Source organism: Stomoxys calcitrans, chromosome 3 (assembly GCF_963082655.1).
Source record: "Stomoxys calcitrans chromosome 3, idStoCalc2.1, whole genome shotgun sequence".
NCBI classification, from domain to species: domain Eukaryota; kingdom Metazoa; phylum Arthropoda; class Insecta; order Diptera; family Muscidae; genus Stomoxys; species Stomoxys calcitrans.
Window position 1 is genome coordinate 144102115 of NC_081554.1, and position 15307 is coordinate 144117421.

Genomic DNA, 15307 nt, shown 5'->3' on the forward strand with positions numbered 1-15307 from the left:
CTAATTCTCTTGAAATTTGTCAGGAAGGAATTTTTTTCTTACATTTTTTTGGCGTAGAGACAAATCCTATTGATATAGGAAAAAATCGGTTCAGATTTGGATATAGCTCCCATTTATATGTTCGTCCGGATTTTCTCGTGACTCTCGACATAACTAATGAATTTCATAGAAATCGGTTCAGATTTAGATTCAGCTCTCATATATATTTCGTCCGATTTTCGCTCCTAGAGCAAGCGCTTTTATTGACCAATCTTCCCAAAATTTCGACTAACGCTTTCCTTGAAGACTACTACTATATCCCAGAAGTTTGGTTGAAATCTGTTCAGATTTAGATACAGCTCCCAGATTATAGACGTATTTTGAACCGTTTTTGGCACAGTTGTTGGAAGCCACAACAGAACACTATCTGAAAATTTTAGCCAAATCGGACAAAGGGGCTCAAGAAGTCAAATCAGGAGATCGGTTTATATGGGAGCTATATCAGGTTATATACCGATTTGGACAGTACTGAGCAAAATTATTGGAAGTCATAAAAGAACACAATCTGCAAAATTTTGGCCAAATCGGACAAAAATTTTGGTCTGCAGGGGCTCAAGAAGTCAAATCGGCAGATCGGTAAACGTAAATAACGCAGTTGTAGGAAGTTATAACAGAACACTATTTGCAAAATTTTAGCCAAATCGGACAAAAATTGCGGCTTCCTGGGGCTCAAGAAGTCAAATCTGGAGATCGGTTTACATGGGAGCTATATCAGGTTATATACCGATTTAGACTGTACTGAGCACAATTATTGGAAGTCATAAAAGAACACAATCTGCAAAATTTTGGCCTAATCGGACAAAAATTACGGATTGTAGGTGCTCAAGAATTCAAATCGGGAGATCGGTTTATATGAATTCTATATCCAAATCTGAACCGATATGGCCCATTTCCAATCTGCTAAGACCTACATCAATAAGAAGTATCTGCGCAAAATTTCAAGTGGCTAGTTTAACGATCGCTGTCGTGGTCTCGACAGACAGACGGGCGGACATTGCTACATCGTGTTGAGACGATCAAGAATGCGAGAATATAATAGAATAGAAGAATACGTATATATACTTTATGGGGTCTAAGATCACTACTTACAGTGACATCTGTCTTCTTGGGAGGAGAGAATGTTCCATTTACTGAAAACGCAAAATACCTGGGTGTTTTGTTGGATAGGAAATTGAACGTTAAATCAAACATTTTAGAAAGTCAACTCTTCAAGAAAGCCATTGGCAAAAGTTAGGGGTTTAAACCGCGTGTCATGCTACTGGTCAATATTCAGCCGGATCGAAAGAATGGTTTGGTTACGCACCACAGCCGCACTGAAGACGACACCATTTGATGCGCTGAATTAAATATCACACCTTATGCCTCTGGACATTGTGGCAAGACAAATTGCTGCGACCACTGCTGTGAGGCCAAGGGAGCTTTCTTTTTGGTCATGTGGCGGCTACACTGTGTTAACCTTGATACAATATCCGATGTTCCGGGCAGTGTGAATTACATATCGTCAGAGCCACTTTTTGATAAAAAGTTCTGTACCATTATTCCTGATAGAACCGATTGGAACAACTATATCCCTGATAATAGAAGTTAAATAGACTTCTATATGGGTGGTTCCAAACTAGACGACCAGGTGGGCTTTGGGGTGCATTCCGAAAAATTACTGCATTGTGTATCAAGCGAAGATCTACGCTATTAAGAAACAGAGATATCCTTGTTACTTGTAAAGCGGACGAGCTTGCGAGACTAGGAACTACCTTACACATTCTAGGGGAACTGAAATCTTCGGGTATGCCTCTTGCAACATGTAAGCTAAGTCTTCAGGATTAGGCCTGAAAGGCAACAAACGATAGATGATCACAAAGGGGAGACTGTGAGCACTCCAAATTATGTGGCCAAATCTTGACTTGAAGAGGTCTACCGCTTTGCTGTCACTGGCTAGAACAAACGTCTCAGTCATTGTGTCCTTCGTGACAGGACACTGTCTGATCGGAAAACATGCTGACAGACTGAAGGTTGCCAGTAACGACTTTTGGCGAAGCTGTGAGGGCGTCAAGGAAGAAGAAACTATAAAACAAATGCTGTGATGTCAGAAGGAGTTCCACTTAAGGTTCTCATTTCCTTCAGAGCTTGTCGCAAGTTGATGGGCTTTTTAAAGCGATCTGGATGGTGACATCTTCCTTCTCCTAAGTGTGATGGCAGACTGCCACTTAAACCTAACCTAGATTTTAGTAACAGTTTCCAATCAGAGTCACTTAAACATTTACTCCCATTGCAAAAACACAGATTAAAGAAGATTTTGTTTGAAAAAAAAAAATCGACCCGGCCTAATATATATTTTTAATCGTCATGACATTTCAAGTCGATCTAGCCATGTCCGTTGAAATTTTGCAGAAATAGTTCTCAATGATGTAAGTCTATTAAGGAACAGGCGCAAACTTCTTACATATCAATGAGTGCAGTCCGAGACCGAACGGCATGCCGCCCTGCTCCACCACTTGGTAGAGAAGTTTTAACATGGCATGAGACCTCACAAATGTAGCCAGCATTTGTAAAGAGATAAACACCGCTGAAAATTTGTCTGTTCACGTCGAACTTTGAACACTGGCTTTCGGCGTTATAAGCGAATATGCTGCTAAACAATGCGGTGGCCTCCAAGTTTAGATATAGCACCCATTTGAAGGAGTGTTAGTGCCAATTTTGAAGCCAATTGCTTTATTCCCTTGTAATCCATTCTTAGTAATTTTTCGTTGCATTGAATCTATTGACTAGGAGACAAGTCAACTAACATATATTCTCAAAAATTGCATATTTGTGAAAGCGATAAGATTACCAAACTGAAAATATTTGTGTCCTAAATTTAAAGATTCGAGCTAAAGGTAAGCAAACTTTATTTAATTATGATAAATTTTTCAACTTTTCGAGGAAACATTTCCTTTGGTGAAGTATATTTTCCATCATACAAAGAATTTTAATTTTAATTGTAGGTTTATAGAACATTAACTGTGCGTCTTATTACTGCAGACAAAAGTCTAAAATTATGGCCAAAATATCGCTGACTTTGGGTCAAGACAACAGAGTACCTTCGTAAAAGATGAAAAATATATCCTTACAAATAAGAATGTCTTTCAATTTTCAGTTTTTTTACCCTCCACCATAGGATGGGGTATTCTAATTTCGTCATTCTGTTTTTAACTTCTCGAAATATTCTTCTAAGACCCCATAAAGTAAATATATTCTTGATCGTCATGACATTTTAAGCCGAACTAGCCACGTCCGTCCGTCCGTCTATCTGTCGAAAGCACGCTAACTTTCGAAGGTGTAAAGCTAGCCGCTTGAAATTTTTGCACAAATACTTCTTATTAGTGTAGGTCGGTTGGGATTGTAAATGGGCTATATCGGTCCACGTTTTGATATAGCTGCCATATAAACCGATCTGGGATCTTGACTTCTAGAACCACTAGAGGACGCAATTATTATCCGGTTTGGCTGAAATTTTGGCATTAGGTGTTTTTATGACGGTTTTATGAGGTGTTTCAAATCGGTTCATAATCCGATATAGCTGCCATATAAACCGAACTGGGGTCTTGACTTCTTGAGCCACTAGAGGGCGCAATTATTATCCGATTTAGCTGAAATTTTGCATGAGTTGTTTTGTTTTAACTTTCAACAGCTGTACTAAGAATAGCTCAAATCGATCCACAACCTGATATAGCTGCCATATACACCGATATGGGATCTTGATTTCTTGAGCCTCTAAAGGGCGCAGGTATTATCCGATTTGGCTGAAATTTTGAGCAACGGTTTCTCCCACGACCTTTAACATACGTGTCGAATATGGCACGAATTGGTTTATAGCCCAATACAGCGTCCCTATTAACCGGTCTCCCTATTTTACTTTTTCAGCCCCAAAAGTGCGCAATTCTTACTCGATTTGTCTGAAATTTTGCACAGTGACTTCTACTATGGTCTCCAATATTCAATTCAATTATGGTCTGAAATAAAAAATAACTTGATATTGTTCCAATAATATAGCAATTCTTTTCTTTTATCGCTTGTTTGCCTAAAAAGAGATACCGGTGTATACATGGTGGAGGGTATATAAAATTCGGCCCGGCTGAACTTATCACGCTTTTACTTGTTTAAGTTAATGCCCATATTCACAAAACTTAAAATAACAACGTTGCAGTAGGCTTATTTGACAGATTTTCTTTATAGAATTTTCAAATAAATTTACTACAAAGCTGTTTAAGGTTTGGGAATAGCGGTGTAAGACGCTATGTGTAATCTTTGAAACGCACCACCAGGATTCTGTGTAAAATTGACACACAAAAAAACCAGTAAAGAAAAGCAAAAGTCGGACGGAGCCGACTATATAATACCCTACACCACCTAGCGTACGTAGTACTATTAATATACAGAATCTAACTCGAAATCTAGTCAGACTTTAATTTGGAAACCTATTGAAATTTCAAATAGAACCTTGTAAGATTTTCTTACGATAGGACAGAAAATTTGGATTTCCACATTCTTAAAAGGCCATATCGGATAAAATATTGAATGGGAGTTATATCTAAACCTGTGAAAATTTGATGAAATTTTGAACACACACAGGAAGATCAAAAAGAACATCTCACGCCCAATGTTGTAGAGATGTGACCAAATTAGTGGATTTTACCGCCTTTAAGTCTATATCTGATCCGATTTCAATGAAATTTTGCACACAAATTGAAACATCAAATAAAAACGATGAAAAATATATCTGGGACCTTATCTAAATCGTAACCGAATTTTCTAAAAATTTTGCACACGTATTAAGACGTCAAATAAAACACTTCTTGATAATATCGGACTCAAATTCTGGCTTTAGCCTCGGTCTTAAAAGACAGCCTTAAAAAACGAACATTAAATGCGACCTGCAACTTGATCACAAGAATATATGGACAGACAGACGGACATAGGTAAATAGAATCAGGAAGTTATTCTAAGCCGATCGGTATGCTTATCAATGGGTCTAGCTCTTTTCCTTCTAAGAGTTGCAAACAAATGCACAAAGTTATTATACCACAGTGGTGGTATAACTAGCTGAAAGGCATAATTTTAGTCTAAGAGCAAATTTCTGTCAAACCAGGCAAAATTGAAAGGTTCTAGGGACCGAACAATGAAACCCGAGAGATCGGTTTATTTGGGAGCCACATCAGGTTAAAGACGGATTAAAATAGTACCCGGTACAGTTTTTGGAAGTCGTAACATAATACTACATGGAAAATTTTAGCCAAATCGGACAAAAGTTACGGACTGCAGGGGCTCAAGATGTCAAATCGGGTGAACGGGTTATATGGGTGATATGTAAGGTTATCGACCAGTTTCAATCTAGCTTGGCACAATTGTTGGAAGTCATAAGAGAAAATTATCTGAAAAATTTTAGCAAAAACAAGTAAAAGCGTGCAAAGTTCGGCCGGGCCGAATCTTATATACCCTCCACCATGGATCGCATTTGTCGAGTTCTTTTCCCGGCATCTCTTCTTAGGCAAAAAAGGATATAAGAAAAGAGTTGCTCTGCTATTAAAACGATATCAAGATATGGTCCGGTTCGGACCACAATTAAATTATATGTTGGAGACCTGTGTAAAATTTCAGCCAATTCGTATAAGAATTGCGCCCATTGGGGCTCACGAAGTAAAATAGAGAGAACGATTTATATGGGATCTGTATAGGGCTATAGACCGATTCAGACCATAATAAACAACGTTTGTTGATGGTCATGAGAGGATCCATCGTACAAAATTTCAGGCATATCGGATAATAGTTGCGACCTCTAGGGGTCAAGAAGTCGGTTCGGCAGGGGGGTCAAGAAGTCGGTTCGGCGGTTTATATGGCAGCTATATCAGGTTATGAACCGATTTGAACCTTATTTGACACAGTTGTTGAAAGTAAAAATAAAATACGTCATGCTAAATTTCAGCCAAATCGGATAGGAATTGCGCCCTCTAGAAGCTCAAGAAATCAAATCCCCAGATCTGTTTATATGACAGATATATCAGGTTATGAACCGATTTGAACCATACTTGGCACAGTTGTTGGATATCATAACGAAATACTTCGTGCAAAAATTTATTCAAATCGGATAAGAATTGTGCCCTCTAGAGGGTCAAGAAGTCAAGACCCAAGATCGGTTTATATGGTAGCTATATCAGGTTATAGACCGATTTGAACCATACTTGGCACAGTTGTTGGGTATTATAACAAAACACGTCGTGCGAAATTCCATTCCAATCGGATAAGAATTGCGCCCTCTAGAGGGTCAAGAATTCAAGACACAAGATCGGTTTATATGGTAGCTATATCAGGTTATGGACCGATTTGAACCATACTTGGCACTGTTGTTGGATATCATAACAAAACACGTCGTGCAAAATTTCATTCTGATCGGATAAGAATTGCGCACTCTAGAGGCTCAAGAAGTCAAGACCCAAGATCGGTTTATATGGCAGCTATATCAGGTTATGAACCGATTTAAACCATACTTGGCACAGTTGTTGGATATCATAACAAAAAACACGTCATGCAAAATTTCATCCCAATCGGATAAGAAATGCGCACTCTAGAGGCTCAAGAAGTCAAGACCCAAGATCGGTTTATATGGCAGCTATATCAAAACATGGACCGATATGGCCCATTTACAATACCAACCGACCTACACTAATAAGAAGTACTTGTGCAAAATTTCAAGCGGCTAGCTTTACTCCTTCGGAAGTTAGCGTGCTTTCGACAGACAGACGAACGGACGGACAGACGGACGGACATGGCTAGATCGACATAAACTGTCACAACGATCAAGAATATATATACTCTATGGGGTCTCAGACGAATATTTCGAGTAGTTACAAACAGAATGACGAAATTAGTATACCCCCCATCTTATGGTGGAGGGTATAAAAAGTCGTAACAGAACATTACATGAAAAATTTCAGTCCAATCGGATATCTATAGCGGCTTCTAGGGGCTAAATATGTCAAATCGGGAGATCAGTTTATATGGGAGCATTACCCAAACCTGAAACAACCGGACGGACGGACATGACTAGATCGATTCAAAATGGCCAAACGATCAAGTATAAATATACTTCATGGGGTCGCAGAACGATACTATCGCTAATTTTCTATCACTCATATTTTAAAAGAAACAAGTAAAAGCATGCCAAGTTCGGTTTAAATGGGAGCTAAATCAGTTAATAAACTGATTTAGTTGGTACTTGGGATGGTTGTTGAAAGTCATAACAGAACACTACATGCTAAATTTCAACCTATTCGGACAAAAATTGAGACTTGTAGAGGCATAAGAAGTCAAATCGGGAGATCGGTTATATGGGAGCTATATCTAAATCAGAGCCGATAGGCCCCATTTGCAATCCCCAACGACCTACATCAACACGAAGTATATGTGCAAAATTTCAAGCGGCTAGCTTTACGCCTTCGACCTAGTCATCTGTGAAGTAAAATAAAAATCAGCCGTCGAAATTTGAAAATTATGGTCTTGTGCGATAATAAATAGGAAATTAAATTTAGAGGTAGTGTCTTTTATTTAGTGATTTGGATCATTGGCTCGTTTTCATTGCTTAAAAATTTTTCTGTGTGTATTTCATAGATATCGGTTTTGATTTAGTTCCCATAGACTTATGAGGAGGCTGTAGCTACAATTTTAGACCGACATTGACCAAATTTGGCCCAGCCTACTATTTTGGTATTCATCAAAATTGGCATAGTATCACTATATATTTACTGCCTGATTTTCACTTATAGGGACGACACAGGCCGAATTTCACCCTTTCTGGTTTGTTTTGTTATTTGTGTTAATTCAGAGTTTTCAAATAACAATTCAGAAAATTTTTTAAATGTTCTACTATTAAGTTTTCCGAAAAACTTACCTTGTATTTGTGTAAAATACGTATCCTCTTTTCTCAGCATTTCACCATCTTGAAGAGCATATTGATCATAGTCTTGTTCATTGTCTGTAGGTATCATATTCACCGTATTGCTGGCAAGATATTTGTGGTGATACTCTATATCAAGAAGTGTTTTCTCCGAAGACTTGTGGTATATATCACCAATTTCAGCTATGCAACGAACCTTAAAACAATATGTATTTCAATTAATCGGAACATTTTAGTAATTCGATATGATTAGCACATTGAATAAATAAGATATGTTACTCATATGTTTAAAAACTTTTGCCACATACCTTCAATTTTCCATTTTCAAAATGATAATCGTTTATGACAAAATGTAGTCCGATTGTCGCAGTTTGCATATCGTTGCGCGTATCCTTGTGAACTTTATAATGGCGAACGTAGGATGGATGTACCTGAAATTAAATTACAAATGATAATTGGAATCGTTTAAACTAAAATTAGATCATATCATTTATCCGATTTGGACGTACCTATTATTGTTCAGTTTTTTAGAACAAAATATTGGGCTTTTTGGTACCAATTTCAAAATATAGACCGATCTGAACCATACACGACATGGATGTCGAAAAGCCTAACATAAGCCACTGTGGCAAATTTCAGCGAAATCGGATTATAAATGTGCCTTTTATAGGGCAAAGACATTAAATCGAGAGATCGGTCTATATGACAGCTATATCCAGCCTAATGCACTGTCCCAAATTTCGGCGAAATCAGACAATAAATGCGCCTATTCTGGGTCCACATATACAAATCTGGACCGATCTGGTCCAAAATGCAGAAAGTTGTCGAAGACTCTAACGCAACTCACTGTCCCACATTTCGGCAAAATCGAGCAATAAATGCGCCTTTTATAGGTCCAAACTCTTATATCGGGAGATCGGTCCATATGGCAGCTACATGCAAATCTGGACTTATCTGAGCCAAATTGAAGAAGAATATTGAAGGGCCTCACACAAATCACTATCCCAAATTTCGGCGACATCGGACAATAAATGCGGCATTTATGGGCCTAAGACTTTAAATCGAGACAAACGTCTATTTGGCAGCTATATCTAAACCTGTGACATATTGCAGAAAGATGTCGAGGGGTTTAACTTAACTCAATGTCCCGAATTTCGGCGACATTGGACGATAAATGCGTCTTTTTTCCGGTCCATATGGCAGCTATATCCAAATCTGAACCGATCTGGGCAAAATTGAAGAAGGATATCACAACTAACTGTAGCATATTTCCGCAAAATCACATAATAAATGTGGATTTTATGGAGCTAAGATCCTAAATTGGCAGATCGGTCTATATGGGGGCTATATTAAGATATAGTCCGATATAGCCAATCTTCGAATTCAACCTGCTTATGGAAAAAAAAAGAATCTGTGCAAAGTTTCAGATCAATATCTCTATTTCTTAAGACTTAAGACAGCCAGACGGGCGGACATGGCTAGATCGTCTTAAATTTTTTTTTTTTTTGTAATTTTGTGATACCACCTTCTGTTGTCCTTAAATAATTTTCCGAATAAGGTTTATCAAAGTTAAATGCTATTTTCATTTCAATTACTATCATTTCAATTCCTTCAATTACAATTTCTATATGTTGTTGGTTGTTGATTGTAGTTTGGTTTTTATTAGTCAGTACTTACACCATTAAAAACCACATTAAAGTAGACACTTCAATTTAGAACTATTCTGCAGTTTTTCCATTCAATCGTGATGCTTCATTAGGAAAAATGTCCCAAAATGATCAAAGGTTTAGTCGATGCTCGTAGCATCAGCACAAAGCAACAGCCTATGAGAAACTGCATATTTTGGGGTGGATGTGGAAGCTGACACATATGGAAAAATAAGGCCCAATGGAAACTAAATTGGTTTTATTCCACGGATAAACCCACTAACTAGACCATCAGGCAACAATTCGCAAATAAAAATAATTACATTGGAATAAGGTCCCATGCGAAATTGTGGGGGAATTCAGGAATAAATGAGAAAGAAGGTTGAAGGTACAAGCCATTGTCAGAATGTAGCCGCCAATACTAATTCATGCCAACAAACCGTCCATCGATTGGGAATAATGGCCAAACTCATCATAATCAGAGATAGTATGCGGTGTACGCTAGTGCACCAACAGACAGCAATGAACAAACAAATAGTTACCTGCTGAGAAGTCTGTTGCAAGACTAATTTATGCGTGAGTCAACGCCAAAAAGCGCTCGTTATGTATAACACGAGGGATAGAGAAATAAATTGAACGAAAAATTTGGAGTGTTTTATGACAGACATTCCACTAGAAGTGTTGCAGTGATGAGTGACACAAGAAGAGAACAAACAACCTTTGCTTTCTGCATCAGTGTTGCCAAGTGCATTTTTTTCTATCAAAGAAACTGTTTACAAATTTAAATAAAGAAATTAATTACTATAAGTGTATACATTCAGTTTATTCGTATGTTGCAAAATGCAAATATTTACTTTGTATGTTGGGTGATCCAATAAAAATCATTTTAACAAATTTAGGCTCAATCGACTAAAATATGCGTCGTTTATGAGCCGTAGGCTTTAAATTGGGAAATTGTTCAATATAGGAGGTCACCGAAGCGCAGAGGTTATTATGTTCGCCTATGACACTGAAATCATGGCGAGAACATCAGAAAAAAAAGATAAAAACTGGTTTATGACCTAAATACCCTTAATAATCAAAGCAATATCGGGTAATAAATAAGCAATTTGCGGGATCAAAACTTAAATTTTTCCATGAACATTCCATTAAGGAAACTTCTCACATATCAATGATTGCTTTCCTATTCGAATTTTAGCATAATGATAAGAGGCCTCCATTTTTATGCGAGTTCGAGTGGAATGCCGCTTAGCGACACCACTTGTAAGAGAAGTTTTAAAATGGCTGGATACCTTACAAATTTCGCCAGCATTTGTAAGGGGATAACCAGCACTGAAATTTTTTTCAGATGTTCACGCCGGGATTTGAACCCAGGCTTTTGGCGTCATAGGTGGGCATGCTTTAGTTTAATTGGATACAGCAAAACATTTGCCCCATTAGCTGAACTTAGAATAGATTCCCAATCGCCTCGATTTCTGAGCTCCTTCCCCAATCTCCGACACTTAGTTTCGAGATGTCTTTAACCACTTGATCTCTCCATTGGAGTTTAGGTCATCCCGGTTTGCGTTTACCTCAGTGCTTGCCTTCAAAAGGCTTTTCGCAAGAGCTCCTTCATTCATTTTGGGAACATGACCTAGGCAACGCAACCGTTGCATTTTTTACGTTTAACTATGCAATCGTCGTCAAACAGCTCATACAGTTCATAGCCGGTATTCTCTATCAATGCATATATTTTATCCATATATTTTACGAAGAATCTTCCTCTGAAACACTCGTCTGCTTTCAGAAGTACCCATATAACAACACGGGTAGTATCAGTGTTTTGTATGGTGTAATTATACCCTCCACCATAAGATGGGGGGTATACTAATTTCGTCATTCTGTTTGTAACTACTCGAAATATTCGTCTGAGACCCCATAAAGTATATATATTCTTGATCGTCGTGACATTTTATGTCGATCTAGCCATGCCCGCCCGTCTGTCCGTCCGTCTGTCCGTCTGTCTGTCGAAAGCACGCTAACTTCCGAAGGAGTAAAGCTAGCCGCTTGAAATTTTGCACAAATACTTCTTATTAGTGTAGGTCGGTTGGTATTGTAAATGGGCCATATCGGTCCATGTTTTGATATAGCTGCCATATAAACCGATCTTGGGTCTTGACTTCTTGAGCCTCTAGAGTGCGCAATTCTTATCCGATGGGAATGAAATTTTGCACGACGTGTTTTTTTATGATACCCAACAAGTGTGCTAAGTATGGTTCAAATCGGTCCATAACCTGATATAGCTGCTATATAAACCGATCTTGGGTCTTGACTTCTTAAGCTTCTAGAGTGCGCAATTCTTATCCGATTGGAATGAAATTTTGCACGACGTGTTTTGCTATGATATCCAACAACTGTGACAAGTATGGTTCAAATCGGTTCATAACCTGATATAGCTGCCATATAAACCGATCTTGGGTCTTGACTTCTTGAGCCTCTAGAGTGCGCAATTCTTATCCGATTGAAATGAAATTTTGCACGACGTGTATTGTTATTATATCCAACAACTGTGCCAAATATGGTTGAAATCGGTTCATAACCTGATATAGCTCCCATATAAACCGATCTTGGGTCTTGACTTCTTGAGCCTCTAGAGGGCGCAATTCTTATCCAAATGGAATGGAATTTCGCACGACGTGGTTCGTTATGATACCCAACAACTGTGCCAAGTGTGATTTAAATAGGTCTATAACCTGATATAGCTGCCATATAAAGCGATCATGGGTCTTGGCTTCTTGATCCTCTAGAGGGCGCAATTCTCATCCGATTTGACTTAAATTTTGCACATAGTGTTTTAATATCACTTCTAACAACTGTGCTAAGTATGGTTCAATTCGGTCCATTACCTGGTATAGCTGTCGTATAAACCGATCTTGGGTCTTGACTTCTTGACCCTCTAGAGTGCGCAATTCTTATCCGATTAGAATGAAGTTTTGCACTACGTGTTTTGTTATGATGTCCAACAACTGTGCCAAGTATGGTTCAAATCGGTCCATAACCAGATGTAGCTGCCATATAAACCGATCTTGGGTCTTGACTTCTTGGGAATCTAGAGAGCGCAATTCTTATCCGATTTGCCAGAATTTTTGTACAACGGATCCTTTCATGACCATCACCATACGTGTTTATTATGGTCTGAATTGATCTAAAGCCCGATACAGCTCCCATATAAATCGATCTCTCTATTTAACTTCTTGAGCCCCCAAAAGGGCACACCTGTGAGAACAGTGACATTTTGCACAGGTCTCCAACATATAATTTAATTGTGGTCCAAACCAGACCATATCTTGATATCGCTCTTTTTTTTTTTGGACTAAGATGAAATGCCGGGAAAAGAACTCGACAAATGCGATCCATGGTGGAGGGTATATAAGATTCGGCCCGGCCGAACTTGGCACGCTTTTACTTGTTTTCGTCTGTCGAGGAGTGACCTTGTTTCCAAACTGTTTGCTTTATCGAAAGTAGCATATGTTTGCCAATATTATTCTTTGTTTTATTTCAAAACTGGCGTCATTCGTTTCGATTACTGAAGTGACCAGATAGATGAAGATGCTTTATCTGTTCGGATGTATAAGACCTTTTGGAAGTGGATACGATCCATTTCGCCTTATCTCCATTTTCTGCCAGATCCACTCTAGTTGATTCTCTTTTGATATTCCTAAAGCTGCGGTTACTATTATCGACAACCGACCCATGATATCGATGTCGTCGACATAAGCGAGTAGCATGTGTTTTCTTGTGAGTAGTGTACCTAATTTCATCTGAATCTCGTATGATCTTCTCCAGCAGGATATTTAAGAGATCTCACGATAAGCTGTCTCCATGTCTTACACCTTATTTGGTAGTAAATGGTTCGGCGAGTTGCTTTTATAATCTTACTGTATCGACAAGTGTCATCCTGGAGAGTCTTATTAATTTTGCAAGTATACCAAACTCAGACATGGCTTGATATACATTTGAACATATAGGGCTGTCGAATGTGGTTTTGCAGTCAACGAAGAGATGTTAAGAGTTGACCTGTTCTTCTCGATTCTTTTCCAGTATTTGGCGCAGTGCGAATATCTGATCTATAGTAGATTTATGCAATGCAAATTTGCCCATGAACATTCCATTGAGTAACAGTGGCAGTGGTGGACTTACCACGTCTAAAACGGAATTGATGGAGCCCAATTATCTTATTGATTTAGGTTTAAATCTTTTACATAGTATGCTCTAGAGAATCTTGTCTCCTTTCTTGTGTACCGGACATAGTATGCTCAGGTTCCAATCAAAGGTTATGCGTTCTTCTAGTCAGGCAAGCTGATGCATACTCCGCAAGCTGCTATTACACGATAAGACTTGTCATATGAGTTGTCACTATCAGTTTTCATAAGATATGTTTTATCTACGTCAAAAACGAATAGAGCGCGCTCTAATCAGCATGTATTCTCATATGTATTTTACCTTTTTTTATAGACATGTGTCTTCATGTATGTTCGATGAAAAAGTTCGAAAAAGTTGCACATATGTACATTTTTCAGAGCTGATATTATTGATATTACTTATTACATGTCTGATCGTTTAATAGCAGCTATATTAGAGTGTAGCCTCCTGTCTTAAATAGTTCAGCGGACAACCTATAGGCTCAACATCAGGAATTGGTTCTGCGGTATCCTCTTCGCCAACGTTGCATTCGGTTTTTACACCTGTAGAAGAAGACTTCAAGAAAATACACTAATGGTGTCATTACCATAAACAGGCATATATAAAAATATTGACAGCGTACGGGAATGTTTTTGTCAACGCGTATTGTCCATTTTATGAAGATAATCAAAACCTGAAGTCTAATTAAAAAACATCGTATGTTCTTATGCGTATGTGGTTCGTGCGGCAAGACATTTGTAAACTCGCATTCATAGGATAGAAGAAACACAGGTTCAATTCTCAGCTGTACAAACAAGTAAAAGCGTGCTAAGTTCGGCCGGGCAGAATCTTATATACCCTCCACCATAGATCGCACTTGTCGAGTTCTTTTCCCGATATCTCCTTTTTGGAAAACAAAGGCTAAAAGAAAATAATTGATTCAAGTTTGGAGCTATATCAAGTTAAAGTTAAAGTCCGATTCAGACCATAATTGAATTGAACTTTGGAAACCATAGTAGAAGTCATTGTGTAAAATTTCAGCCAATTCGAGTAAGAATTGCGCCCTTTAGGGGCTCAAGAAGAAAAATAAAGAGATCGGTTTATATGGGAGCTGTGTCAGGCTATAGACTGACTCGGACCTTATTTGAAAAGTATATAAAAGGTCATGGTAGAAGCTGTTGCACAAAATTTCAGTCAAATCGGATAGGAATTGCGCCCTCTAGAAGCTCAAGAAGTCAAGTCCCCAGATTGGTTTATATGACAACTATATCAGGTTATGGACCGATTTGAACCATACTTGACACATTTATTGAATATCATAACAAAACATGGCGTGCAAAATTTCATTCCAATCGGATAAGAATTGCGCCCTATAGAGGCGCACCCATAATCGGTTCTCATTCTCATATGAGAATCGGTTTATATGGCAGCTATATCAAAACATGGACAGATATGGCCCATTTACAATCCCAACCGACCTACACTAATAAGAAGTATTTGTGCAAAATTTCAAGCGGCTAGCTTTACTCCTTCG

At 38.3% G+C, this 15307-nt stretch overlaps 1 protein-coding gene across 2 annotated transcripts in view; it reads right to left on the reverse strand.

Moving 5' to 3' along the window:
• LOC106090543 (uncharacterized) overlaps nucleotides 1-15307 on the reverse strand; it is a 226792-nt gene that overhangs the window by 3494 nt on the left and 207991 nt on the right. For both annotated transcript variants that reach the window (XM_013256769.2, XM_013256768.2), the window contains exons 6-7: nucleotides 8275-8397; nucleotides 7961-8162 (exon numbers count right to left, since the gene is read on the reverse strand). In XM_013256769.2, coding sequence (XP_013112223.1) covers nucleotides 7961-8162; nucleotides 8275-8397 — 325 coding nt within the window. The remainder of the gene's footprint in view (nucleotides 1-7960; nucleotides 8163-8274; nucleotides 8398-15307) is intronic.